The 26370-nt window shown below is 57.0% G+C and overlaps 1 protein-coding gene across 7 annotated transcripts in view; it reads left to right on the top strand.

Annotated features, from left to right (window-relative positions):
* FAM207A (family with sequence similarity 207 member A) overlaps window positions 1-24634 on the top strand; it is a 38017-nt gene extending 13383 nt beyond the window's left edge. The window contains exons 3-7 of one of the 7 annotated variants that reach the window (XM_025379608.1): window positions 6146-6183; window positions 6239-6307; window positions 12912-13059; window positions 18981-19046; window positions 22493-24634. In XM_025379608.1, coding sequence (XP_025235393.1) covers window positions 6146-6183; window positions 6239-6307; window positions 12912-13059; window positions 18981-19046; window positions 22493-22616 — 445 coding nt within the window. In that variant the 3' untranslated portion in view covers window positions 22617-24634. Of the gene's footprint in view, window positions 1-6145; window positions 6184-6238; window positions 6308-12911; window positions 13060-18971; window positions 19047-22492 lie in introns of all 7 variants that reach the window. The other 6 variants (XM_025379611.1, XM_025379610.1, XM_025379612.1 and 3 more) reach the window with 6 other exon arrangements.
* The last annotated feature ends 1736 nt before the right edge of the window (window positions 24635-26370 follow it).

Here is a 26370-nt window from a genome sequence, read left to right as displayed (position 1 = left end):
CTGCGGCGCTGTTGGTACTTTCCTCGCTGCAAACCTCGGCCGCACCCCAAGGCCTTGCTGAAGCCCTCAGTCCCAGTAGCTGTGGATCCTTTGGCATTTTCTGCATCACGACCATGCCATGTATGGGGACGGTGGTAGTTCTGTCTCTGGCTTCTCCGTTCTTAGGCCTTTGACATGTTTCTCTTGCCTGGTTACCCTGGCTGGGAGCTCACAAGACAGCAAGAAGCCACACTGCTCCCGGAGTGCACGCCGCATCCATCATTGGCTGCGCTGCCCGTGGGGGTTTCTGGAGGGTCCTTGTGGGGTGAGCTGACATTGGGGGTGGGTATGGAGTGTGCCAGGAGCCTGCTGCCGTGTCTGTGGAGAGAATCCTGTGGGGTTTGGAGCCCACGTTTCTTATTTATATCAGCTCCGTGACACTTGCAAAACCAGATCCCATAGACTCTGCATCTTATGGTCGGTGGGTTGCTGAGAGGATGAGAGGGGCCGAGCGTTCTGTGGGCACCGTGCACAGGCTGTCTCTGGTGCTCCTGAGGACCCTTCTCTCAGAGGCCCTGTCTCCCAGGCCACCTTCCCTCGGGGGGAGTGTGGAGCCCCTGGCTGGGGTGGATGGTGTTGGCTGGAGGGTGGGGGCTGCCTGACACGGTACTTGGGGAACTCTGGCCATCGACAGATTTGTCTGTGGTTTTGAATGCCCACCCTCAGGTCCTGGGAGAAGGGAGTTGAGGTGAGCCATTTGCCTTTCCTCAGAACAGCAGAGGGGGGCACAGGGACCAGCGGTGGAAGCATACTCCGGCCCTGCAGCCTGGGTTCCTCAGTGCAGCAGCATGACCTTGGTGCTGTGCGTTTCAGTGTCCATGGGTAGCGCTCTTGGCTGTGACTGCTCTTCCCTGCTGTGCTGCCGGTACTTTCCTCGCTGCAAACCTTGGCCGGGGGTGTCTGCGGATGCGGACCCTGGATGGCAGTGCCTGGTTTGTTCCAGTTTTGTTCCAGGACGCTGTCTTTGACCGGGACAATTTGTCACCAATATTTAAAAAGGTCTTTGAGTTTTTCTTTAAAATGGATACCTGATGACAAACGTGTAGTATAAAGAAGGAAGAGGCCGGGGACGGTGGCTCACACCTGTAATCCTAGCACTTTGGGAGGCAGAGGCAGGTGACAGGTGGATCACTTGAGGTCGGGGGTTCGAGACCGGCCTGGCCAACATCATGAAAAACCCCGTCTCTAGTAAAAATACAAAAATTATCTTGGTGTGGTGGTGCGTGCCTGTAATTCCAGCTGCTCCGGAGGCTGAGGCAGGAGAATGGCTTGAACCTGGGAGGCGGAGATTGCAAGATTGTGCCACTGCCCTCCAGCCTGGGCAACATAGTGAGATTTCGTCTCAAAAAAAGGAAGAAAGCTGGAAAACAGAGAGGCAGGGGAACCCGGCCCTCCCACTGCCCCACTCCCGGTCCCCTGTGCTCCTGCTGCTTCTCCCTGCTGCCACGGTGCTGGGTGCATACACCCCCTTGGATGCTCGCCCACCAGTGCTCCCAGGGAAAGCTGTGCTTTCTCCAGCATATTCCGGCAGCACCGCCTCTTCGTGAAGTTGTGCAAAGTGGCAAATGATAGATATTGTGAAAAACTCAATGCACACTACCATTGAGTGACAGCCTCCCCGCTGCAGACGTCTTGGTCTATCTGCTCCTCTCTTTTTTTTTTTTTTTCTTTTCAGAGGCCGGGTCAGTGTCTTGCTCTGTGGTGCAATCTGGGCTCACTACAGCTTTGACCTCCTGGGCTCAGGCAGTCCTCCCCACCACTTCGGCCTCCGGAGCAGCTGGGACCACAGGCACACGCTGCTGCTCCCAGCCCCCTATGATTTTACAGGTGGGTGTGTGTCTGCCCCTGCTGCTTCCCTGGGCTGTGTTCTGGGGCAGCCTCACGTCACGGCTGCTGAGGTTTTGTTGTCCGGTGCACCCAGCTCTGTAGGGAGTGTGGGCCGTTTTGTGAATGTGAGTAAAGACATTTGTAGATCAGACCGCAGCGGTGGAGTTGCTGATCCAGCTTGATGAACATCTGACACTTGACAGGGGTTGCCAGGCTGCCTACTGCAGACACCGCCGGGAGCAGAACCCAAGTCTTCCTCCACCTGCAGCCGGTACCTGTGGAGGATACAGACGAGGTGTCTGCCGATGCGGACCCAGCCGGCGGTGCCTGCCTCGTGGAATGTGCAGCTCTTCGTCAGCAAGGCTGCATTCAGCCTTCATTGCTGTGAGCTGTCTGTATGTGCCTTTTCCTGTTTTTCTTTTCGGCTGTTTATTGGTTTGAGAAAGCTGTGTAGGAAGGAAGCAATCTCTTTTGTTAACTGCAGTCATCTCCCCCTCGTTGGTAGTTCTTTTGAATTTGTTCATGTTATTTTTTTCTCTGCGGAGGTTTAAAGTTTCTCTGTAGCAAATTCTGTGTTTTCTGTGTGTTTTGTGGCCCCTTTGTGTTCTCTGCAGTGCTTTTGTAGTGCCTTTTTAATGTATTTAGTCCATCAGGACTTTATTTTTGTGTATAGAGTGAGACGGATGATTCCCACTTCATTTTTCCCCAAACGGCCTGTCCCGCAGTGCATTTCAGCTTGCATTCACCCAGAAGGCGTGGTGAGGAGAACCTCAGCACCGTGAGATGCTGCTGGCACGTGCTGCTTCATCTCGTGACCTGGGTGGTGGTGGCAGCATCTGAGCGGCTCTGTAGGCCACAGCATCTCCTGGCACCCGAGCCCGAGATGAAGCAGCACGTGCCAGCAGCATTGCGTCTTGTTCTGTGCCTGAGCCTCATGCAGATCTTTGTGGGGTGAGAACCATGGCTTGTTGATGTCGTGCACGGAAAAGCCAGTCTCATGCTGATTTTCCTTAGGGTCCGTCAGAACACGTGCCCCGTGAACCGTGTCACCCTACAGCCCAACTCTGGTGAGCCTGGTTCTGTGTCTGCTGACCTGGTGAGGGCTGGGAACCAGGTGAGCTGCCTGCAGCACAGGCTTGCGTGTGGCTGCCACATGTGGCGTCCTCCCCTGTGCCTGGTTTACTGCATCTGTTCCCGGGACCCCTTTTTCAGATGAGAGAGCGCAGGCAGCACCATGGCATCTGAGAAGCCGTGGTTCTGGCGGGGCGGCTGGCTTGCCCGGGGTCCCCAGGATTGCACTTCCAGAGCACGTGTCCTGGCTCCTGCATGGCAGCACCTCACCTTCCCTTTTCTTGTCATGGTTTTTAGGCAGCCTGTGCCTGAGTGTGTGCCCATCCCTCTCTCTGTGCAGAGCCATTCAGCTCATGCTGCAGGTTTCTGCTGGGCTGGCCAGCGCTCGGGGACCAAAGCCACCCCCAGGGCTCCGTGGCGAGTCAGCTCAGGGCTGGTTTCTAGTCACTCCCCGAGGGCAGGGCCGAGGCAGGATCTTCCAGAGTCAAGGGTTAGAGAGGCTGTTCCTCGAATGGCCCTCGAGTCCTCCTCAGAGTGCCTCCCACTGGACTGGAGGGGCTGTCCCGCACGGGCTGTCCCCACACGCTGCGTGTGAGCCGGGCGCCTCTTTGCAGGTCGGCTCCATGGCAGCTACATCCTGGGCTCCTGAAGACTCAGGCGAGGGCATGGCTTCTCATCCTCCTCATCTTCATCTCCACCATCCATCTGCCCTGTGCCTTGCAGTCCAGCTCAGGTACAGGCGCTGTGGCAGCCAGGAGCACCCTAGGTACCACTGGGTGGCCCCAGGACCCAGATCGTAGGAGCCACCCCGTGCCCTGAGGCCTTGTCTTTCACCCTTTGGGCTTGTTCACTGCCAGTAGCAACGGGTGGCCCCAGAGGGTTCCACCGAGTGTGAGGGGGAGTGGATGGCACCTGCAGCATATTTCCCCACAGGGAGGCCTGGGCTCTGTCTTGGGGGGATCCCGTCTCGGCTTTGGGGGGAATGAGGGTTTGAGCACCTCCTCTAGCCTTGCCTCAGCCACTGGCTGGGGTTCTTTGAGGTTCAGTTTAATGGGGACTTGCCCATCTTCCCTGACGCATTTGAGTCAGGGACTGAGCAGGCCAGAAGGAGTGGCAGTGTCTGAGCCACCCGTGCAGCAGGCGGCCTAGTGTGTGAAGCAGACAGGGCACAGGGCGCGGAGGAAGAAGCCTCTCTGCCCAGAGCGGGAAGCCGAGGTCACAGCCCTTCCAAGGGTGCACTGTTCTGCAGCCTCAGCTCGGCTGGCCAGTCGATTCTGTGAAGTCGCGTTTTACCGTCAGCTCTGCCTTGGTATTCCTGGTGCCCGCTCAGACTGCCAGGCCCCATGTGAGAAGCTCAGGCTGGGATGACGTGCCTCAGGGGTGGCCCCTGCTGCTGTCATTTTGTCACTAATCAGACGTGTTTGGTGACCTTCCCCTCCGCATAGCCACTGGGGCTGTAGTGCTGGCGCTGCTGGGATCTGGGTTTGGGGGCGAGGCCCAGGACAGCGGCGGCTCCAGACACCCTTGCTTGAGGCCCAGCATCTGCACTCCCAGCCCGGCCCTCCTCCGAGCTGGCATTTCTGCTGTACCCACAGGACACTCCTGTGCTTCTGCAGACCTGTGGGAGCTGTGGTGTGCTGGCCTTGTCGTGGGTAAATTTAGAAACCGGAGCAGCTCCAGCTGACTTCACGCTGTCCCCTTCACAGGTGGGGGTGCACCCACCTGCCCTGTCCTTGTGGCCCTGGGCCCACGGAGGAGAGAGAAGCGGGACTCACAGGGCGAGCCCCCTCCGTAGCTCGTGAATACCCGTCAGCCCATCCAGAGGCTGGAAGGGGAGGAGGCATGAACCTGTGCCAGGGCACTTCAGCAAGGGCGCCTTGGGCCCAGAAAGCAGGGGGAGCTGGGGGTCGTGGGGCCGCCGCCAGCAGTTCCAGGCAGCCTCTGCTCCGGCTGCAGCATTCCAGGCCCTCTCCTCCTGCAGGAGTAGCGTGTTTGGTTCCTGTTTTCCTGGTGCCATGGCAATGGGGCTGGGGAGCTCCCTGGGGCCAGAGCCGGGAAGGGTCACTGTGCTGCGTTCCCGACCCGGCCTGCGCCCAGGCCTCGTTTTCTTCATTCCGACACAACACAGCTCACTGTCCGGGTCAGTTTCCACTGGTCTTAGATTCATTTTTCTTTTGAAACAATTTCAGAACTACAGAAAAGCTGCAGAATCAGCCCCTCCCCTTTGTGGTCGGGAGCGAGAGGTCGGGGATGCAGTGGAGGAGAGTAGGTCAGCCCAGGCACACCGGGAAGCTGCGGGAGGGGATCAGATCCTGCAGGAAGGAGCCCTGGGCCTTGGAGGTTTCACACCAGCTCCCAGAGTGAAGTCTGAAATGCTGAGCGCAGTGACTGCCTCTCTCCAGGCAGGGCTTCTGCTTTGTTTTTCCTTCGACGGGGTGGATTTGTTGGACAAGCCAGGAAGGTCTGCATGCATTAGAAGAGAAATTGGGAGATGTGTTCTGGGGAGAATGCGGTGGAGGCTGAACCGTCTTGGAAATCAGTTCTGGCCGAGGAAACGGGGATGCCCTTGAGTCCCCTCTGTTTTAGAGCAGACTAGAGTCAGAGACACAGCGGCCAGAGCCCTCTCCAGCTGTCCCCACCTGCATGGCCCTGCAGGCTCGTCCCGCCCCTGCCCCGTTCCCCGAGCAAATGAGGCTCCTTTCCCCGCCTGCCGGGCAGGTGCCTGAGCTCCGTGTGGACCAAGCACAGGGGCACCTGTGGCGTTCATTTTTGGGGGCTCCCTGAGAGGGCCGCTTTGTGGGGTCCAGGGATGGAGCCTCTGGTCCACTGAGCACGTCATTGGGCCTGGCAGGGGGCAGGGAGCAGGTACATCGCTGGGCCTCACGTGACCGTGCAGGATCTTGGGGATGTCCCCGTAGGGGCCTCTGCCCTGTTCGTGGCCCCCTTCATGAGCCGTTGGGTGTTCCTGCATGGCTTTGCTGTGGCCTGCCCTGACCGTCATTCGGGGCATGGGTGGGGAGGAGGCCTCCGTGTTGGGACACCTGCTTTCCGGGGCAGGTCAGGAGTAAGTGGCCAGGCCATCGCTGCGGGGGGCCGCTGCTGAGAGAGCCTCCCAAGGCCGGGTTGAGGCTGCAGGTGCCCCTGGTGCTGCCCAGAGCTCTGGAGCCGGAGAGGCTGGCACAGGCCAGACCAGTTGCAGTGACTGCAGTGGCTCCACCATCAGAACCTTCCCCAGCCCATTCTCAGGTCATGGGGGTGCCACCTGGACACGTTTTCTCACTCCCATGTTCTCTTTCCTCAGGTGCAGAGGCCAAGACCGTTTTGCCCAAGAAGGAGAAAATGAAGCTAAGGCGTGAGCAATGGTTGCAGAGTAAGTCCATGCCTGCATCTCAAGGCAGCTGCCGGCCCAGGTCCCATCCCGTGGGCCCTCCTGTTCCCACAGCGGCACGGTCTGGCCTACACCAGCCACACTCCCTCCAGGGTCCCCAAGGGGATCTACCAAGACCCTTTAGAGGCAGCTGTGGAGGTCAAAGGACAGTGGAGGCACAGAGAGGGTGCCATGGAGACTGGGCAGCACAGCCAAACTGGTCTGGCCTGTTACGGGTGGCACTGCCACCCCATCCCTGTGGGTACCTGCAGAGCTGGGCTGCCTCCCTTTGGAAGACGGCCTTGGGAAGCTGCTGTTCTCGGCTCCTTGTTTGTAAAAATTACCTATTTTTGTTCCCCACTGTGAAATTTTTTGTTATGGAAGTAACCTGTGCTTGTGGAGTCTTTATGGTTCAGAAGTGCCTGCGGTGGTGTGTGAAATCCTTTCAGGCCTTGCCCGCGGTGAAAACCAGTGTCTGCGCATAGCGATGTGGGTGTGGGCAGGGCTCCTGGGGTCCCCAGACCCTTTCAGGCCCGTGGCTCCCTCTTTTCTGAGGCTCCACGTAGGAGGTCAGCCTTGCCACGTGCTCGCAGCCGCACGTCTCTGAGGGCTGAAAGCCACACTTCCCACTCAGGTTGTTTTGGATATCTCCTTATTTTTCATGCTGCTGGATATTTGCCAGTGTTGTTCTAAGATTGTTTCTCGTCAAAATTATTTTGTATTTTTTGGGTTTTTTTTTGTGTGTGATTCTGCTGACTTTGTGAAATTAATTTGAAATATTTTCTTTTTTATGTTCTTATACGTTAGTGTATGATCTGCTTTATTTTTTCTTTGGAGGTTATGTTTTTCAGAGGTAGGACCGAGAAAACTTTGTCGGTTTATTTCGTGATTATTAGTTTTATGATTTCTGTCCCTTTTTGGATATTTCTTAGGGAAATGATTCATTCTTCCATTTTCTTTTTCACAGTTCCTAGCATAGCTGTGAAAGTGGATTTGGATGGACTCCTGGACTGTGGCCATTTGGACCCTGATTTTCTAGGCCATAATTCTTTGATGATGTGTAAATTTTATTCCACGGCTCTTGGTCCTTTTTTTTCTTTTTTCACGACTTGAGTCAATTTTGGCCACTCACGAAATGATCGAATTTGTCTGGGGATGGTGCCTTATGCCTGTAATCCCAGCACCTTGGGAGATTGAGGTGGAAGGATCACCTACGCCCAGGAGTTTCAGACTAGCCTGGGCAACATAGCGAGACCTTGTCTCTACAGAAAATGTAAAAATTAGGCAGATTAGGTGGTGCGTGCCTCTGAGCCTCTAGTCCTAGTGACTTAGGAGGCTGAGGTGGGAGGATCGCATGAGCCCAGGAGTTTGAGGCTGCAGGGAGCCATAATTGCACTAGTGCACTCCAGCCTGGGCGGCAGAGTGGGTCCCTGTCTCTAAGTAATATTAATAATCAAATTTACTCAGAGCTCAGTCTTTATGTGTTAGTTGCTTTCTTATTAAATATTCTATTTTCTTTATCGTTCTTTATTTGTATCCCCCTTTCATTTCTGATTAAGAAGTTATGTCTCTTCCGTTTAATAATTAATGTTTAATGGTCAGTTCTACTCTTTTGTCTTCAAAATTACTTGTTTTTATTTTGATCATTCTCCCATTCTAGCTTTTTTTGGGTTTCAGTTGCTCTGCTCATCTGTTTGTATATGTTTTGTTCAGGAATGAAAGGCTGTAAGTTGTCTCTAAATACAGCTTTAGCTACATTTCCCAAGTTACTTTTACTTTGTATTTTATTATGAAAAATTTTTTTTAGGAAAGTGGGAAGAATTTTATAGTGAATACCCTGTACCCACCATACAGATTTTACAATCTTTATTACATAACTGTTCATCTAGCAATTTCTGTCCATGTACCAACATGGGTTTTTAAAAATGCATTTCAAAGTAAATTGCAGACATCAGTACACTCCACCCCAAATAATTCTGCTAGAATTTATGGTGCTTTTTTTTTCTTTTTCTTTTGAAGATTGTATTTACATAAAATGAAATGCAGATCTTAAGTGTGCCATTCAGTGATTTCTGACAAATGTAGACACCTGTGCAGCTGAAATCCCGTTCAGGTTACGGACCGTCACCACCATTCCCTGGCAGTCCTGCGCCCCTCCCAGTCAGTTACCTCTTCCGCCTGCCCCAGAGGTAATAAACACTGTGTCGTCCTTTCTCGTCCACAGCTGAGTTTTTCTTGCCTTAGACTTCATATAAGTGGAATCATGTAGGATGCACTCTTTCTGGGTCTGGCTGCTTTTGCTCAGCGTAATGGTTTTGAAAGCCATCCAGGCTGCGTGTAGCAGCAGTCCATGCCTTTTGATTGCTGAGAAGTATTTCATTGTGTGAATACACCATTGGTTATTCACTTTCCTACTGATGGGCACCTGGGCTTTTTTCCATTTTTAGCTACTATGAATAAGGCTGCTCTGAACATTCTTCACAAGTCTTTTTGTGGACATGTTTTCGTTTCTCTTGGGTAAATGCTGAGGAATGGAATGCTGGGTCATAGGGTAGGTGTATGTTTAGTTTTATAAGCAGCTGCCAGACGCTTTTCTAGAGCGGTTGTACGTTCACGCTCCCACCAGAAGCCTGTGAGAGTCCATGCCCTGCAGCTTTGCCAACACGTGGCACGCCGTCTCCTCAGCCTTGGCCGTCTGCTGACCGTGAAATGGTGTCTCACGGTGGTGCGTGGCGCGCCGTCTCCTCAGCCTTGGCCGTCTGGTGACCGTGAAATGGTGTCTCACGGTGGTGCTCGTTTTCATTGCCACCAAAAGAGCATTTTCATGTACTCCCTGCCCGTTTGTGTTTCAGCGTCAGTGAAATTCATTTTTCATGAGGCTTTTTGCCTTTTTATTATTGAGCTCTAAGAATTCTTTGTGCTAGAGTCCAGTCTTTGGTTGGATATGTGTTTTACAGATGTTTTCTCCCAGACTCTGACTTGCCTGTTCATTTTCTTAACTTTTTTTTTTTTTTTTTTTTTAAGACAGAGTCGTGCTCTGTTGCCCAGGCTGGAGTGCAGTGGTGCGATCTCAGCTCACTGCAACCTCTGCCTCCCCGGTTCAAGAGATTATCTCCTGCCTCAGCCTCCTGAGTAGCTGGGACCACAGGCACACACCACCATGCCTGGCTTTTTTTTTTTGTATTTTTAGTAGAGATGGGGTTTCACCGTGTTAGCCAGGATGGTCTCGATCTCCTGACCTCGTGATCTGCCTACCTCAGCCTCCCTAAGTGCTGGGATTACAGGCTTGAGAACTTTCTTTTTTTAATAAACGGGGGTTTAATTTTGAGAAGTTTAATTTATATTAGTTACTGTGTGTGTGTATGTATGTGTATGTGTGTCCTATTTGAGAAAACTTTGGCTAATCCCAAGCCATGAAGATATTATTCCTCTTTTAAAACTTTATACTTTGAACTTTCATATTTAGGGTTTTTTTTTTTTTTTTTTTTTTCTGTCTTGAATTGTTCGTCTGTGTGATGTTAGTGGTTAAGCTCCTTTTTCTCCCCTAATGTGGATATTCAGTTGTTCCAGCACCATTTGTTATAAATACTTTTTTTCCTTATTGGATTGTTTTGGTGCCTTTTTGAAAAATCAGGAAGTCTCCTGAGTGTGGATCTGTTTCTGGGCTGTCTTCTGTTCCACTGATCTGTTTGTTGCACCTTAGCAAATACCAGGCTGTCTTGATTACTAGAGCTTTAGCGTTAGTCTGGAAGTTAGATAACAACAAGTCCTTTCTGTTGGTTTGTCTGTCTTAAGGTTGCTTTGGATATTCTAGGTCCTTGGCATTTCCATATAAATTATTATTAGCTTGTCTGTTTCTTTAAAAACAACAACAACCTAGTGGGGCTGTGATTGGGATTTCATTGAATGTATAGATCAGTTCAGAATTACCATCTTAGCAAAGCAGATCTTCAGGTTCGTGAACGTGGTGTATCTCTCTGTTTAATTTTCATCATCAGTGTTACATAGTTGTAGTGTAGAGGTCTTACATCTTGTAATAAGCTTATTGCTAAGTATTTTTATAGTTTTTTATGCTATCATAAATGCAGTTTTTTGTCAGCTGTCTGCTAGTATATTAAAACACAATTGTTTTTTTAAAATATTGATCTTGTATCCTATGAATTTACTAATATCATGATTAGGTCTGATAGTCATTTGGTAGATTCCTTAGGATCTTTAGAAATGCATAGTTTCTGTATGTGTGGATTTTTTCATTCAATTTGCTTTTTTTTTCCCCAACATATGTTGAAATTTTTGCTGTAGATCTGCACGTGCCACCCCCCCGTTGTCTTTGTGAGGACAAGCTCGAAAACTATCCTTGCTGTTCCTCCCCCTTGCAGGGCCCTCCCATTCCTGGAGGCCTCCCCTAGTCACTCTCTGTCCCTTGCTTTGTTTTGTCTTGTCCACACACCTGCCCGGTGCCCGGGTAGTGCCTCCATGCTCCACCACACAGCCTGTGCCCCAACCATGCCGCAGGCAGTGGCTCCCTACGTCCCGTGGGCGGGAGGGTGGGTAGTTGGAATCACACACATGTCCCAGTTGACTTTCCCAACCCTTGGTTGTCCTCCTAGGTGGCATCATTTGCTTTAATATCCGATAGTCCTACTTTCTTATTGCTTGTTCTTTTTAAAAAATGTCTTTACTATTCTTATGCATTTAATTGTTTTTAAAAAATAAAATTTAGAATTAGCTGCACAGTTTTGACTAAAAATCCTGTTGAAATTTTAATTGAGGCAGCATCAGATTTTTCTGGAGTAGCTGACAGAGAAGAACTGCACTCTCCCGTGGGTTCTCCTGGCTGCGTGGAAGCTGGTGTTTGTGTGGGGCCTCTCCTCCCCCAGGCGCCGCAGATGAGAGCAGTGCTGAGTGTTCCCAGGGCGTGGGTCCCGCCCGCCACTGCCTCGCTCCCTCCCTCCCCTCTCAGAATGGAGTGGGCCAGGTGGGACTGTCGATATTGTGGTCGTCTTTTCCTTGCTCTGATTTATCATTGAGTGTCTAATGTTTTGCCCTGAAATGCGATATTCACTGTGGGTTTCTAGCAGCTCATCTCTGTCAAGGAGCTTCCTTCCGTTTGTGGTTTCGTTGTAATTTTTCTCATTCGTGGGCAGTGAATTGTGCAGAATCCTCTGGACACTGGTGGTGACCATAGGCTTTCTCGCCTCTTGAGTGGCCACTGTAGAGGGTCACCCTGAGGCATTTCCCGGGAGAACCATCCTTGCATGCCTGAGGCTCACCCTGCTTGGGCACAAGTATCATTCTTTTGAAAGGCTTCTGGCTTTGACTTGCAGAGGTGCAGGCCTTTGTGTCTGTCCTCATGAGAGCCACACGCATCTGCTTTGCTTTCCCTGGCCTGGGTCTGCAGCCTGTGAAGGAGCCACCTGGCCTGGCCCGCCCCTCCCTACCCCAGTTTTCCAGGGTGCCCTGGCTCTCTTTTGGATGAGGTGCCGTGTAACGTGTCTACCACAGTCCCGGCAGGATTGAGAAGTGCTGGATTCTTACTTTATGTTTATGATTCCCGAGGCTGTGGAGAGCTGGTGTACACCTTGCAAGCTCTCAAGCTGCACTGGGGGCTGAGGACCTAGAGGAAGGGTGGTCTTTGTCCCAGGTTCTTGTCAGCGATTTGGAGCCAGGTAAACACTCCCTGCTACAGGGACCCAGGGCAGGGTGGCATCCCTGACTTTGGGTTGGTCAGGGTGGGCCCTTCAGTCCTTGCTCCGTGAGTCACCTGCCCTGGGGGCTGAGAGGGGGCACTGCCATCCCAGACAGCAGGATTGGAGAGGAGCTGGCTGTTGGCACCTCTGGAAACCTGGGCACTCCTCCCGGGGGGCACAGGTGCTGCCATGCCCAGGCCTGTGTCACGAGCTGGCAGTGTTTGAGCTGCAGGCCTGTCCCACTGGGTTGCCCTGAAGAGAGCAGGCTTTGTCCGCACTCCACAGCCTCCAGGAGCCACGTGCAGCGAGCAGCATGTCTGAGCATGTGTTCTCTTAGCAATTTTGAAATAAATAAATTTTTAAATTAAATCAAATCCCAAGGCCATGCCCCTTCTCTCCAGACCCTGCCCAAATCCCTTCTGTAGTGTGGAGGCCTCAGCCCTGCCTGCCACGCCCCATGGCCCCAAGCCCTCAGGTCTGTCCTGGGGCTCCTCCCCTTCCCTCTGGGGAGCCCTCTTCCTCCTGGGAACAAAGCTGAGCCTCCCAGGCTGTGACTTGCTATCTTAAGTTGAGGACCCCTTTCCTCATTTTCCCCTCTGCTCGGTAGCTGTGTGCACTCCCCCAGGCGTGCTCCGGCCTCGGCTGCCAGCATCCCTTTGCAGGAGAAATCCTCAGTGGCTGCAGCTCCACCTCATTGTCAGCCCTGTGATTAAAAAGCACAGCTCTGTCATTAAGGGGAAAAAAATAACTCAGGCCTGCCCACCCTGCAGGTTCCCGGGGCGGAATGGGGGCGACAGCGGGAAGGAGAGAGGCAGCAGGGCTGGGCACCCCGCCAGGTCTTTCGTGGGCCAGGGGCTCTGGGCCTGGGCTCCTCCTCCGCCTCTTGCTTGCCTCTAACGTCGTTTCTCCTTCCTTAGAAATCGAAGCCATAAAACTGGCTGAGCAGAAGCACAGGGAGGAGCGGAGGCGGAGGGCCACGGTGGTGGTGGGGGACCTGCACCCGCTCAGGGACGCCCTGCCCGAGCTGCTGGAGCTCAAGGCTAGCAGCCGGCGCCAAGCCCACAGGTGAGTGTCCGGGAGGGGTGGCCTTGTCTGAGCTGTGGGGCTGACCCGGGTCCAAAGGTGGAGGGATATGAGCCGGACCTGTGGGCCACGGTGGCTCTTGACCCTGCAGAGGCCAGGAGCTGGGGCTTCAGCTAGCGCTCCACGCAGGTACCCCGTTCCCAGGGCGTGAGTTCGTGAGGCTGGCGGGGGCTGTGGGGGACGTTTCGGGGGCACCCAGGCCCACCCTTGTGAGGAGCCTGGTGACTCTGCTGATGCCGAGCTCCCTTGAGTGCCCCTCCCCCCACACTGGCCACAGCTCCTGCCAGGTCCCACTGGGGGTCCCCGCAGCTCCTTGTTCTGCCACAGCCTCCGTCCTGCAGAAACCCTGCTGTGCTCAGCCGAGGCTCCTGAGCACCTACCATGCTCTTCCCGTGCCTCTAACGGGGGCTCCCGTCTCCCCTCTGGAGTGGACCTTTCCCTGACGCCCGCCTAATGCTGCACACCCTACCCTGCCCCTTACTCCATCCCATAGAGGGTGGCCCGTGGGGATGGCTCAGGCCTGCTGTCAGGCGTGTTGAGGGTGTGGGACCCACACATGCAGGCCCCTGGGACACACATCCCTGGAGCTTGTCCCCTTGGGGTGGGAGCTGCCTCGTGCATCCTCCCCAGGGGGGCCGGGGCCTGGTGTGAGTGCGGCTGCTCTCCCGAGCTGTACCTACCTGTGTGGGAGGCACATGCTGCCCAGCCTCACCATGGGTCTGGATGTGGTTTGTTCTTCAGGGAAGAGGCAGGCCCCTGCCCCACCCTTGGCTGCTGGCATCACAGTGCCCCTCCCCTGCGCCCTGCTGAGAGCTGGGGTGGTGGATTGTGGACCCTTAGTGCATGAACGGCTGAGCCAGCAGGCCTGGGCCTCAGTGAGGCCCCTCCGCCCTCCTGCGCTGGGCAAGGCCTGGTCCCCAGCATGAGCCCTCCTGACGCACTGAGATGCTCCCTCCAGAACCCTGTCACCCAGTGAGCCATTTGCCAGTGGCAGGTTCCTTGTGCCCTGGCAATGTGGATGTGGCCCTGCCAGCCTGCTTTAGTGTGTGCGACCCAGGACAGCTCAACCAGGAGGGCGGCGGCTGCATGACCCTCGCTGTCACCTTGCAGGGGACGCAGCCTGCCGATACGCTGCTGCCTGTGGTGCCTCTCTCCCGGCAGCTTTTCTTTTCGGCTCTTTGTGCCTGGGTGAAAGGAGAGCAGCCTCCGCCCTTCCCCAGGGGCTGGGAGGCACCGCCCGGGTGTGGGTGCTGAGGCTTCGGGCTCAGACAGGAGCTGTGTAGTCACAGCCCAGCTTTCAGAGCTGGCTGGAAAGAGGCCGGGCTGCTCTGTTCTGTCTCAGCTTCCCGGCCTTCCTCATTCATTTGTGCATCTCTAATTTTGCCTTTTCTTCCTTCCTTCCTTCCTTCCTTCCTTCCTTCCTTCCTTCCTTCCTTCCTTCCTTCCTTCCTTCCTTTCCTTCCTTCCTTTCCTTCCTTCCTTCCTTTCCTTCCTTCCTTTCCTTCCTTTCCTTCCTTTCCTTCTTCCTTCCTTCCTTCCTTCCTTCTTTCCTTCTTTCCTTCCTTCTTTCCCTTTCCTTTCCTTCCCTTTCCTTTCCTTTTCCTTTTCCTTTCTTTTCTTTTTTTCTTTTGACAGAGTCTTGCTCTTTTGCCCAGGCTGGAGTGCAGTGGCTCGATCTCAGCTCACTGCAAGCTCCGCCTCCCAGGTTCACGCCATTCTCCCACCTCAGCCTCCCGAGTAGCTGGGACTACAGGTGCCCGCCACCGCGCCCGGCTAATTTTTTGTGTTTTTAATAGAGATGGGGTTTCACCGTGTTAGCCAGGATGGTCTCGATCTCTTGACCTTATGATCTGCCTGCCTCAGCCTCCCAAAGTGCTGGGATTACAGGCGTGAGCCCCCGCACCTGCTCTTATTTTGCCTTTTTAAAAATAATTTTCTTTCTCCTACTAACTTTCCATCTGAGAAGAAAGCAGGGGCTGTGTGCAATGTCAAACCTGGGGTCCATCCTTTCATGGCCCAGCTGCCCAGGCCCGGGGGTGGTAGGTCACGTGCTGCAGGCCCAGGCAGCTCCAGCCGGCATCCCACGGTGGAGCACTGAGTCCAGACTAGGAGCGGCCGCCCGAAGTGGAGATGTGACGACCGAACATTCCTGGTTCTTGGACAAAAATGTGACCCTGGTCAAGTATCGTTTCCCTGTTTTCAGTTTTCTCATCTGAAAAATGTGCTTGGGGCTCGCAGAAGGGAGAGAGCTGTGTAAACACCCAGCCCCCAGGCCGAGGAGGATGTGCCCCTGCCTCAGGGCTGTCTGCGCCTCTGTGCGGGGCTGCTCTCAGCCCTGAGAGCCTCCTGTCGCTGGAAGTCCCCGTCCCTCCTCAGGTGCGACTCAGGAAGCAGTGCCTCCTGACCCTGGTGGAGCTCTTGGAATGGTCCCTGTTTTAGACAGGCTTTAGAATCATAGAAAATGGCAAAGATGGTACCGAGAGCTCCGTGGAGCTCCGGCATCCCCGCGTGCTTTTCCTGTGACGTGAGTGTGGTGTGTTTGTCACATAAGGAACCAGTATCAAAAGAGAAATAGTGAGCTGTAAGTAATTAATAGTTAACTAAAGCCCATACCTTAGGTTTCCTTCATTTTTCCCTAACGACCCCTTTCTGCCTCAGGATCCATCCAGGATCCCAGGTGACAGTCAGACGTCACGGCTCCTAGGCCCCTCTTGGCTGCGAGTTTCTCAGACTCCTCTTGGTTTGGTGACCTTGACTGTTCTGAGGAAGCTGTCCCTCAGCTGGGATCTGTCTGATGTTTTTCTCATGGTAAGGAAGGGACTGAGTGTGGGGACGAAGCCCCCAGAGGTGGAGGCCCACTGTCACTCCACTGTATCGGGCACACCCTGTCACCGTGACTGACCACTGTGAGGCTGAGCTGACCCCTGGTGGGTTGAGGCCCCCCCTCCATGCTGTCCTCTCTGGAAGGAAGTCACTCTGCAGCCCTGGCTTGGAGTGGGGGTTGTGCTCCACCTCCTGGAAGACACAGCAGTGACAAAGATTGCTTGGAATTCTGCTGGGAAAGGAGCTTTGTCTGTCCTCCCCGAATATGTATCGGTCATGCCTTGGTGTTGATCTGGACAGATGGATGTTTAGTTTACACTCGGGGTTGTCATCCAGCACTACTTGATTTTGGTGCTGAAACTGTTCCAGCGTTGGCCGCTGGGAGTTCTTGCAGTTGCCTCCGGCTCCCTTTAGCCCCATTGAGGTGGGGATCGTGTTTTTAGCTCTTTCCCACTGCCCAGCACCAACAGGTGCGCCAGGTGCATCTTGGACATCTCCTGCCAGTCCTGCTGTTTCTCTAGGGAGCTCTGACCCTGGTATTGCAGGAAGTGTGAGACCCTGGGATCTGGGGCGCGGCGTGCCTGGGCGGTGGGCCATGTCTCTGGGAACTGCACCTAGGTCCCAGCAGGCAGGTCTCTGCCCCACTGACCACCACTCATGGACTCTGCTGTGCTCTGGGCTTGAGGGGTCAGCAGGCGAGCACCAGTGGCCTGGGAGGCTGGAGGGTGGACGCCCTTCCTTTGCAGCCTGGAGCCCTATCTCCCACTTCTCCCCTTCCCACCTAGCGGGGAGAATATCTGGCTTGGGCTGGCAGAGCCGTCCTTGTGGAACCCAAGCATTGGGTCCTTGCCCCGCGGCCCCTCCCAACCCTCAGTCCTCTCAATCCCCTGTCCTGGCACCCTGCCCTGAGGGCCTCATGCTCCTGGGGTGTGGGGTGCAGAGCTGGAATCTCAGAGGCCAGGGCAGGGCCCATGTTTGGGGATCATGTCGCTCCTGGCTGGGAAGCAGGCATCGAGCGACACTTGACCCGGTGACCCCCCAAGCTCTGGACCTCGGCCTCCTGTGTGCGCTTTGTGGGCGATTGTCAGGAGGGGAATGGTGGTGATGTCGCTGCTCCTGCCTGGAGGGAGTGCCGTGGGGACTGGCGAGGGTCCACACTGGGCAGAGCTAGGCTCGAATTCCTCCACGGCTTCCTGCTGTTAGGCCTCTCGGAGTCGCGTCACTGCCGGTGCTGCCCTACGGGTCACCTTGGCCCGTGACAGTGACTGCCCAGCACTCTGTTCCCAGGACCCTGAACTCGGGAAACCCCACTGGGAGGCTGTGCGTCCCGCCTGGGAGGATGGCATGTGGGACGTGTGGGTGGGGGGCGGTCCCTACAGTGGGGAGAAGGAGGTGCTGCGCCTGGCCCTGTGGGCACTGCAGCCACCCTGGGTGCAGCTCCTCTGCTTTGCGACCTTGGGAGGCATTGGTCCTGCCCCCACTGCTATTTCATCTCTTAAAGTGAGGGTGCAGCTCCGGGGCCCAAGGTTTCCCCAACCAGGAAGGCTGCCCTGGGCCTGAGCTCAGGTCTCCTGACGCCAGCACGTGGCTTCCCCCACTGAGGGCTCTGTCCTGGCACCAGGGGTGCACCTAGAGGAGGGGGCCCCACGCTGACGGCTTCTGCAAGGGTGGGGACCCAGGACAGCTCTGGGCAGTCGCTGAGGGAGCTGCTGCTCGGGGGTGGACTCAGGGAGGGGGTCAGCCGGCCAGAGGGGCAGAGCTTCTGCATCGGGGCAAGGCTGGCCCAGGAGAGGCCGTGGGGAGATGTCATCGGCCCTGGCAGAGCCCCTGGGATGAATGGAGCTGTGGCTTTGAGCGGGCGGAGGAGACGGGAGATGCAAGGGGCTGTCATCTGCCGGTGTGAGCAGGAAGGGATGGGGACTGAGTCCTACCCCAAGTCAGCACAGAGCCAGGGTTAAAAGAAAGCGGGCGCTGAGGGCTATTTTGGGCAGACACAAAATGTCTGTCATTCATATTTTAAGAGATCCATGAATAAAAGATCAAGTCTCCTGGCCTGAGGACTCCGCGGCTCCACCTTCCCACCGTCCTCTGGGTCCCACCTCACTGTGTGGACGGCAGGTCTGGGAAGGCACCTGGTGTGGCCCTGAAGGTTTTCTCTTCCTTTCAAGGCCCAGGTCGCTGTCCCATCTGAACGTTCGGCCAGGTTGGCAGCTGCCTTGGCCAGCTGACCACAGGGAGTGCAAGTGAGCTCCCAGAGATTCCCACGGTTACCTGAGGGTGAGAATTTCCACAGGGAGCCAGAGCCTGCCTGGGGTGGACGTCAGAAATGAGAGTGTCCTGGCCCGCCTGCACCCTGAGTCAGGGCCCAGCTTGGTGGTTTGGAGATCCCAGAACTAAAGGGAATAACCAGCAGCACTCAGGAAACCTCCTCAGTTCCTCCACCTGTCCATGGGGGACCGCAGCGCTTGCTGGTACCCCCCCCCCATAGATGCAGGCAGGGCAGAATCTACAGGGGGTCTGTGCCCCTGTCCCCAGGTTCAGTCATCAGGAGGGCAGGTGCAGCTCCCCACTATAGAATAGCATGCGCCTTCTAGAGAAAGGACTTGGGGACATGTCGGCATGGGTGGGTGACTCAGCCTTCCTGGGAAGTGGCGTGTGCTGTGGGAGTGGGACCGGCTCCGCCTGCCAGGGTCATCTGGCCCGAAGCGTGAGGTGTTTGTGCAGCCTGCCCTGGCCAGGCAGGTGGGGTGGAGATGCTGTGTGTCGTGAGCCGTGTTCCTGGCTGACCACTCCCTCCGTGCCCCACGGAGCCAGGAGGAGCTGCAGGAGTCACCAGGTTCCATGCGCAGCAGCTTGGGGCCAGCGGTCACAGGACTGTCAGGCAGCTGCACTGCTTGTCCGGGTCCCGCCTCCACGGCCACAGTGCAGCATGGAACTTGTGGTTCTGCAGCGGTTTGGTCACCTCGGCCACCACGATGTCTGCTCCAGGAAGGGAGGAGCCAACCTCTGCCCACGGGAAGGTGTTCAGGGGATGCTGGGTGCTGACTAACGTGGCTTCTCTGTGTCCACAGCAGGGAGAGGGAGAGCAACAAGCCCCGGCCCTCAGAGCTCAGCCGGATGAGCACAGCCCAGAGACAGCAGCTTCTGTGAGTGCCCCCACCCCGCCCACCTCCCCGGGTTCAGCTCCCGAGTGCCCCCACCCCGCCCACCTCCCCGGGGTTCAGCTCCCGAGTGCCCCCACCCCGCCCACCTCCCCGGGGTTCAGCTCCCGAGTGCCCTCACCCCGCCCACCATCTCCAGGGGTTCAGCTCCCGAGTGCCCTCACCCCACCCACCTCCCCGGGGTTCAGCTCCCGAGTGCCCCCACCCCGCCCACCTCCCCGGGGTTCAGCTCCCGAGTGCCCCCACCCCGCCCACCTCCCCGGGGTTCAGCTCCCGAGTGCCCCCACCCCGCCCACCTCCCCGGGGTTCAGCTCCTGAGTGCCCCCACCCCGCCCACCTCCCTGGGGTTCAGCTCCCGAGTGCCCCCACCCCGCCCACCTCCCCGGGTTCAGCTCCTGAGTGCCCTCACCCCGCCCACCATCTCCAGGGGTTCAGCTCCTGTGTGCCCCCATCCTGCCCTCTCCAGGGGTCCTGAGCGCCTTCGGCCTGCCCTCTCAGGGGTTCAGCGGCTGAGAACCCCACCCCCGTCCCCCCCAGTCCCCTCCATGCTGCTCCACTAGCTCCTGCCTATCCACTCCAGGGGGGCTCTTGAGTGCAGTCAGGTCCTGTGGCCCTGGGGCAAGACCCGCCTCCCAGGAAGGCTTCCAAGGAGAGTCATGGATCTAAAATGATGGGTGGACGCAGCCCCGCCTCCGCCCCTCCCCTCCCCTGGCTGGTTGAAACCCGGATGGTCATGTTTGGTTCTGTGGCTGGGCACTGCGGCCCCCAGTTAGCAGGGCTAGGACCCTGTGATTTGCAGAAATTTGTACTCAGTTGTCCTCTTGGGGTACAGAAACCTGCAGACCACGCTCTCTTGCCTCTTTGTAGACTCAGCTCCAGTTTCCACTGAGGGACATTTTACGCCCTTATAAGATGGTTTTAGTTAAGCTACTGGAATGATTTTTTTCTTTGTTTTTGAACTGACTTTGCTAAGATATTTCTCAGTAGGGAACATTCCATGTCAGTTTCTACTGAGGCCCATTGTGCCCTTCCAGTGTAGAATCTGAAGTCTGTTTCGTGAGTACGGTTGTGTTTAGAAGCTGGTGTCGAATGGTAGCTCCAAAGATTTCTTTATTGTCTTGGCTTTTCTTCAGGGGCACCAATTACGCATTTACTGCATCTCTCTAGTCTGTCTTCCATCTCGTGTTCTCTAATCCATTTTTACTCTAGACACTTCGTCGTGTCTAGAGTGAAGTATAGACAGTATAGTAAATTGTCTTTTTTAGTTTTTTAAAATGTTTTTGTATTTATTTTTTAGAGACAGTTACTTGCTCTGTGGCCCAGGCTGGAGTGCAGAGGTGTGATCAAGGCTCACTGAAGCCTCCGCCTCCTGGGCTGCAGTGATCCTCCTGCCTCGGCCTCCTCAGGAGCGGGGTCTTCCTGTAGATCTTTATGTTTGTCCTCTTTGGTTTGTGCTTCTCTGTTTATGAACTGAGTTCTTGCCAGGTCAGTCTTGTCTGGAGACAGTTAGGAAACGGCAGAGCCCTCTCCATGTGGCCATCCTCCTGCCTGGCCTCCCTCTCCACCTCTTCCCAGTGTACAGCCTGGTCCAGGGAGCCCCTGCCTGCCCGGACAGGGTGACAGGTTTTCCTCTCGCAGACTATCTGTGGCCCGCACCCCTTGGTGCCCCCACGTCCTTGGGGTCGCTGCATTTCGAAGCAGCTCAGGTTAACAGGTCTCTTGGTTTCATGAAAGATTGAGTTTGGTTTCTTGTTGCTTCTGAGAGGAGAGCGGGAGGCCCCTTGTTCACTCCGTGTTCTGTGTCCGTGGTGCTTTCTGGCATGTGTGGACAGGGCTCAGGTGTTTGAGTGGCTTTGGATCCTTCAATCCCAAGATTCCAGTGGGAAGCAACAGTGGCCCCTCCCTGGGTCGTGCTCCCCTGGGGGCTCCGTGTTGGGCGTGAGCCTTGTAGCTCCTGAGGCTGGTGGTTTGTGCCCCACGGCTGCTCCCATGTGTACCAAACCAAGGAAAGGGCTGTTCTCTCAGGTGGGAGGGCCCTGTCTGTGAGTCTGTGTTTACGGTTGTCCAGGATGGCACCTGGAGGCCTGGCCCAGCGTGGGAGTCACACAGTGCCAGGGGCTCTGAGCCCGTGTCCCATACCGTGTGCAAACTCGGGCACAGGCACAGGCTCCCCCTGCAACCCCTCCCCGTGCAGCTTCGCTTCCAAGCGTCACTGTCACGGCTCCTTTCCTCCCCAGCTCTGACCCAGGACTCTGCCCGATGGACCATAGTGCTAAGAACCTGGCCTGGGCCTTCCCTGGCCTCGGCTCCTCATTTGCCCCTGGTGGGGCCTTGTTGGGTCCTGATAGCCCCAGAGCTCACTAGTGATGTCCAGGCTGTGACTGAGGCATTTCACCCTGACTTTACGGGGAGTGTCCCAGCTGCCATGCTGGGGCCAGGGTGGCAGTGGCAGGAGGAGGCAGTGGTCAGTGACTAGCAGAGCCCTGACCGCCTCCTGCTGTGGAGATGGCCCCAGCCCCGCTGTCCTCGGTGGCTCTGGTGTGTGGGCACCCTGCCCAGGCGGTCATCCAGTGGGGTGTGAAGGAGCCTTGTTAGCTGCCCCCGAGGCTTCTGTGCCTGAGATGGGACCCATGTTACCTTGGTGTTCCACCGGGCACCCCTCTGGGATGCTGGCAGCTGCTCTGTGTTTAGAGCAGGAGCTGAGTGGCTGCCAGGCTGGGTGGCGGCTGGGGTGAGCTGGTGCTGTGCTGGGTCGTCGCCGTGGCACCCATCTGGGGCTGCCGTGCCCCCCTCTGCTGCAGGCCTGTCCCAGCTCAGGCTCTCCGGCTCTCGACTCTCCTCCGTGTGCGTCTATTTTGGTCGCCCGTGGAGGGAGCCGTCTTTTATGTAAGGTGTGGTCTGCAGGGCTTGTGAGGTGCCGTCCCGTTTCTCAGCCTTCGCAGCAGCCCCATCAGCCCCAGACTTGCTGCCGGGGCCGGGTGACACCTCCACGGCACACCCCACAGTGGGCACTGCCAGGGCCGGGTGACACCTCCACGGCACACCCCACAGTGGGCACTGCCAGGGCCGGGTGACACCTCCACGGCACACTCCACAGTGGGCACTGCCAGGACTCTGGGACGCATGTGGCTCCACGGCACACCCCACAGTGGGCACTGCCAGGGCCGGGTGACACCTCCACGGCACACCCCACAGTGGGCACTGCCAGGGCTCTGGGACGCATGTGGCCCTGCGGGCCCGGGGCAGCCTCTCCCCTCCTGCTGGAAGTTTCCAAGACCCCGACATTCAGTCCAGTGGTGGCCCCAGGCCTCTGCCATTCATTCTGGTGTCCGACGTGCCTGGGTGTTGAGGGGCTGAGCTGTGTCAGATCCTGGGGGTGCTGAGGGGCCTGGGGATTCCTGCCTGCTGATCTGTGGTCTCCATTCTTTCAGTGAGGAAGAAAGGACCCGGTTTCGGGAGCTGCTGGCTAGTCCGGGCTACAGAGCCAGGCCCCTGGTGGCGATCGGGCAGACGCTGGCCCGACGGATGCAGCTGGAAGGTGGCGGCGAGCTCTGACCAGGGCAGTGGGCGTGCCCCAACTCCTCAGGACACACGTGTGGGCCAGGTAGAGAGCGCCAGCCCCTCGAGGACCATGATCTGAGCCTGGTGGACGCCCTTCCCTCTGGTCGGTTGTGGGACTCAATAAAGAGCTCTGTGAACTTACCCTGCACCCCCAGGGCCATTCCCATGAGCTGCTCCCTGATTCACAGGGCTGGGCCCACCCTGGGACAGCTGCCCCTGCTCTGCTCAGGACGACAAGCCACATCCCTCCTCTGGCAGCTGCAGCCCCCACGCCGAGTCAGGGCGGGCCGTGCACAGGGTTTGTGGGGACTGTAGTTGTGGAGGCCCTAAATCCGTCCCTAAACTGGCACCGGTGCCCCCAAGCTAGCCCCCTGGGAGGGAATTGTGCCTGGGTGTGGCCCCAGCTGTGCCACCAGCCACCCTGATTTACTTCAGCCTCAGTTCCTGCTGCGGCCCTGGTGGGATCCAGGAGCACTGAGGCCTGCAGGGGCTGCCATGGGGGCTGGCTTGGGGCCCTCCCCACCTGGGGGTCTGTTTCCCTTCCAGTCTCCCTTGCCACCCTCAGTGACCAGGGACACAGATGGCCCTGGCAAGGCCCCAGCCTGCTCTTTGCCTGTGTATGCACCCCCTGGGCTGTGCCCCCAACCCCAACCATTGCCCTCGCCCTTCCCAGCTGCTCCAAACCCAGGCAGCCCACTGCCTTGCTCTGGGGGCGGAGAGCAGAGGGTCCTTCTGCAGGGAGGAGACGCGGAGTGGGCCCAGCCCTGAAGCTCTTGCTGACCCAGAAGCAGGAGAGGGCCTCTTTTGTTGCTGGAAGCCCTGGTATTTGAAGGTTTGTTGGACTGTGAATCAGTGACTGATCAGTCCTTGTTTTCAGGGTGTGGAAAGCAAGAGGGTGGTGCGTCCCCAGGCCCCTGAGGCCCAGCTGGGCTCCCCCTGCCCCTGCTCCCCCACCCCAGTGCTCTGCGGGACCTCGCTGGCCCATGTCCTGCAGCAGGGCTGGGCAGGTTGGGCGTGGTGGTGCACCCCACTCGGGGTGTCTGGAAAGTACAGAGCAGGACCACTCTCAGCTCCCAGGCAGGGGCCCAGCACCCTTAGCCTTCCCAGGCTGCCTGGGGTGGGGGTAGTCCCAGGGGCTCCATGGCCTTCTGGCTCCAGGGCATGTGGGTGGCCCCTGTGTGCATGGCCCCTCTTGTCGTGAGCGCCCGTGGTCCAACCTCCCCGGCCCTGCCGCCTGCTCAGGGTTCAGAGCCCCAGCAGCCCCACCAAAGGCTTCCTGGCGAGTGGGTGGCCGAGACGACTTGGAGCCTGCATCCCTTCTGTTCAGTGTCCTGGCCCTTCCCTGACACGAGCAGACACGGCATCCACAGAGACAGCCTGGACACCCTCCAAGGCCCCGATGATGGGACAGACGGGCGTACAGGAGCCACAGGCAGCGGATCCCACACTCCCTCGGGTGGGGCCGGCTTGGCTGCCCAGCCCCAGCCCCAGCTCCTTAGAGAATGGGCTTCTCGCTTCAGAGGAACTGGTCACAAACCAGTGCTTGCAACAAAACCATTTTTGTGGTAGAGTGAGTGCTGGGAACAACGTCTGTGGGATGCAGGCAGGGCAGCGTGGTGGGGAGGTGGGCGGGGGCGGCTTCCACTTTCTCCAACATCCTCATCCCATGGTCTGGGTTTCTTGTGAAAAACCTGGCCGGGCGCAGTGACATACACCTGCAGTCCCAGCACTTTGGGAGGCCAAGGCAGGTGTATCACTTGAGGCCAGGAGTTCAAGACCAGCCAACATAGTGAGACCCCATCTCGACGAAAAAAATACAAAAATTAGCCAGGCGTGGTGGTGCGTGCCTGTAGTTCTAGCTACTGGGGAGGCTGAGGTGGGAGGATTGCTTGAGCCTAGGAAGCCATGGCTATAGCGAGCCAAGATTGCGCCACGGCACTCCAGCCTGGGTGACAGAGCGATCCTGTCTCTAAAAAATAAAAATTTAAAAACCTTGCTTCCTGGTTTTGAAATTACTCCTGTCTGGTTGTGGCTCGCAGCCCCTCTTCTAGGGATCCTTGCGGGCTCAGGGGCCTCTAACTCCTCCCTGGGCGAGCAGCCCCTGGCGGTGCCTGAGAGTCGCGTGGAAGAGGGTGCTGTGGAAGGACAGCGACGGGCAGGAGTGGCAGCAGGTGTCCCATCGGCTGAGATGGATGCAGATTGTGCCAGGGAAGTAGCCCTTGATGGTATTCCCGCGGGTGCCACCCCAGCAATCTTTGCAGGTGCAGAGAGCCCGACCCTCAGCCATGGCGGCAGCTGGGACGGGGTCGTCCCGTGACGGAAGAGCGTCCAAGTGTGGGGTTCGCCGTGGCTGTCAGCTGAGTTCTCCCGGCCACCATTGAGAGGGAGGCTCGAGGCAGAGGACGGGGCATGTGTGTTTTCTGGACAGACACCTGGGGTAGAGCCCCTGCATCAGCAGGTCAGAGAGGATGACTGTAGGAGCTTCAGGAGAAGGAACATGAATCCCCCAGTCATCGATTTAAACAAGTTCTACAGTTGACTGGACTTTCATGCCTTTTAGACCCTGGGGCCCTCGGTGCGTTTTTCGGAGTTAAAGGGTTAACACAGCAGGTCAAAGCCTCCTGGGGCCTGGAGGTGCCTGCATGACCCTTTGAGAAGCTCTGGGCTGGGGCAGTGGATGCCGGGCTCGAGGCCCACAGACCCAGCCTGGGCACATCCTGGGTGCCTCAGCCCCAGACCCAGTGTTGGCATATGGGGGGCTGTGGGGCACAGTGGGAGACAGGAGAGGCAGTGGGAGGAGCGCCCCCCCCCCACCGCCGCCAGTCCCGCAGGAAGGGCAGTGTCTGGTTGCCCGGGGTGTGGGGTGTTGGCCAAAGGAACAGCAAATGCCAGGCCCAGGGTGAAGGGCTCCTGGCTGGGACAGCAGCAGGCCCTGGGGGGTCACCCTCCCTCAGCCCCGGGCAGGCCCAGGTCTTCCTTCCAGGTGCCTGGGATCTCCTTTGTCCCTGGCTGTCCTCAGTCCTCAGCCCTGGGCAGGCCCAGGTCCTCCTTCCAGGGGTCCGGGGTCTCCTTTGTCCCTGGCCGCCCTCAGTCTGCACTTAGTGTGGCCACTCCAAGGGGGGGCTGAGGAAACCCCTCGCAGCACCCACCAGGCTTCTGCAATGCCCACACCCAGCAGCTGTTGGATCCGCCTTTCCCCAAGAAAGCCCCCGGCCCTCCTCCCCTTCCTCTCGGGCCCCTCGCTGAGTGAGCAGTCCCTGTTCCCGGGAGCTGTGTGTCTGTCACCAGCTGCCGCCCTGGTCCTCATGCAAGCAGGGACCATCCCCACCGCTCCGGGCCAGGCCCCGCACACCCTGACCAGCCTCGCTGGCTGAACAGTTCCTTTCCTGGAGCTGCCGTGACAAACTGGCACACAGTGGGGTCGTCAGACAACAGCACATTGTGTGTGTCCCGCAGGCCGGTGGTCTGCACTCAGGGTGTCGAGAGCTGCGCTCCCTCGGGCTGCAGGGCAGGGTCCTCTTTGCCTGTCCGGCTGCTGGTGATTACTTGTGTTTCTGATTCCAGACACTTCCTCCTGGTGCCACAAATGCCAGCAGCCCTTGGCATCCTGGCTTGTGGCCACGTCGCTCCCGTCCCTGTGTCTGTGACGTCCTATAAGGACACCGGCCACGTTGGGCTAGGGCCCTCTCTACTCCGATGTGGCCTTATCTTGACTGGCTCCAAATACTCTGAGGTTCTGGGGGACGTG

Source organism: Theropithecus gelada, chromosome 3, assembly GCF_003255815.1.
Source record: "Theropithecus gelada isolate Dixy chromosome 3, Tgel_1.0, whole genome shotgun sequence".
Classification (NCBI taxonomy): domain Eukaryota; kingdom Metazoa; phylum Chordata; class Mammalia; order Primates; family Cercopithecidae; genus Theropithecus; species Theropithecus gelada.
This window is presented reverse-complemented; position numbering and strand designations above follow the sequence as displayed.